This window comes from Mus caroli, chromosome 16 (assembly GCF_900094665.2).
Source record: "Mus caroli chromosome 16, CAROLI_EIJ_v1.1, whole genome shotgun sequence".
NCBI lineage: Eukaryota > Metazoa > Chordata > Mammalia > Rodentia > Muridae > Mus > Mus caroli.
In genome coordinates, this window is record NC_034585.1 from 79,436,040 (window position 1) to 79,437,752 (window position 1,713).

The 1,713-nt window shown below is 43.4% G+C and overlaps 1 protein-coding gene across 1 annotated transcript in view; it reads left to right on the plus strand.

Annotated features, from left to right (window-relative positions):
* Jam2 (junctional adhesion molecule 2) overlaps positions 1–1,713 on the plus strand; it is a 53,106-nt gene that overhangs the window by 30,038 nt on the left and 21,355 nt on the right. Inside the window, exon 2 of the mRNA XM_021185286.1 lies at positions 669–737. Coding sequence (XP_021040945.1) covers positions 669–737 — 69 coding nt within the window. The remainder of the gene's footprint in view (positions 1–668; positions 738–1,713) is intronic.

Consider the following 1,713-nt stretch of genomic DNA (forward strand, 5'->3'; position numbering starts at 1 on the left):
TGCTTATTTGAAGTCCAAACAACTGATATCACGTATAAATACAATACCAGAAAAAAAAAAAAAAAAAAAAAAAAAAAAAAAAAAAAAAAAGACTATAAAAAGATGGTTGAGTCTTCTCTAACAAGCTATTTCTGGATGGATGGATGGATGGATGGATGGATGGATGGATGGACTGTGGGTGGGTGGGCAGATGGATAGGTGGGTGGATGGATATGTGAGTGAGTGAATAGATGGATGGGTGGATGAGTGGGTGGGAGGGTGGATGAATGTTAGGTGGGTAGATATGTGGGTGGAGAGATGGGTGGGTGAATGGGCAGATAGATGGATGGGAGGTGAATGGTGGGTGGATAGATGCAGGAATTGGTGGATGGACACTATATTGCACAGATAAGGTAAATTAAGGGCATGCTTGTTTTCAGAGGGGCTGAGGAGAGTGCACTTCTGATGTCTGTTCTGCTTGGGAAATATCTAAAAGCCTAAGCCACCACAAAGAAAGGAAGGCGACTGTGTGGCATGTTTTCCCTGTTCTCATATTTTAAGTTTTATGTGGTATGAATTATGTAACAATGGTTACTCCGTTTAGACTGGCTTTGTAGAATGCTGTATCCCAGTGAAATATTTGAAAGCAAACTTCCGTATTGATTACCCATTGATTTTATTCTTTTCAGATCATAAGGCAAATGGATTTTCTGCATCAAAAGACCACCGTCAAGAAGTCACAGTAATAGAGTTCCAAGGTATAGCATCCTACAGGTTCAAGTGCATTGATCTGTTTGCATGACAATGTTATACGCATGATGCTGTCTAGTTTTTAGATCTTCTGCCCACTCCTCTCGGTCTCTCTGTCTGTCTCTGCCTGTCTGTCTGTCTGTCTGTCTCTGTCTGTCTCTGTCTCTTTGTCTCTGTCTCTTTGTGTGTGTGTGTGTGTGTGTGTGTGTGTGTGTGTGTTTGGTGTCAGTTTTATCTTTTATCTCATGTGGATTCCAGAGACCAAACTCAGGACTCTGGGCTTCTGTAGCCAGACTTTTAACTGCTGAGCCATTTTACTGCCTGCTCATACCTTGTTTTTCTTCTTGTATGGTCTGTCGCGTTCTTTTGATGGCATTTATCTTATACTTGGAGCTTCTCTAGTGGCCACTCTGGCAGCCATGTTATAGCCAGTCAGGTTTTGGTCTGTTCACCTGAAGAGGAACTTTTGGCTTTCAGGCATACTGTCTTCAAAGATTAGCAAGATAAGGGTTGCTTAGATGCTCTGTTCGGTCTCCTCAGCGGTTGGCAGTATGTGATTAGGTTGGTCAAAGGTAAAGCCCTTGGCTTTTTCAGTTAAGGTCTTTGAGTTGTAATATACTACATAATTAAGCTGAGACAACACACTTTCGTGTGGGTCAGTTTCAAAGGAGGAAGGTGGCTAAGAGGAAGTAAACGCCCAAGAGTGATTTGATGTCTGGCGCACTTGCAGGAGGGTAAGCAGAGCTAGGCAGTGTGCCAGACAGGAGACTGGAAAAGCAATGAGTTCTCAGCAGAAGAGTGTGACCTCCAGAGTCAAAGAAAGTGAAGCTCCGACTTTTAGCTTTTCCCCCAGGTCTGGTCAGGTCCAGTCAGCCGCAGGCCATACCTGGATGGGTTTGAATATCCCTATTAAAATGTCCCGGAGCTCTTGACTCTAGCTGAATATGTATCAAAAGATGGCCTAGTTGGCCATCACTGGAAAGA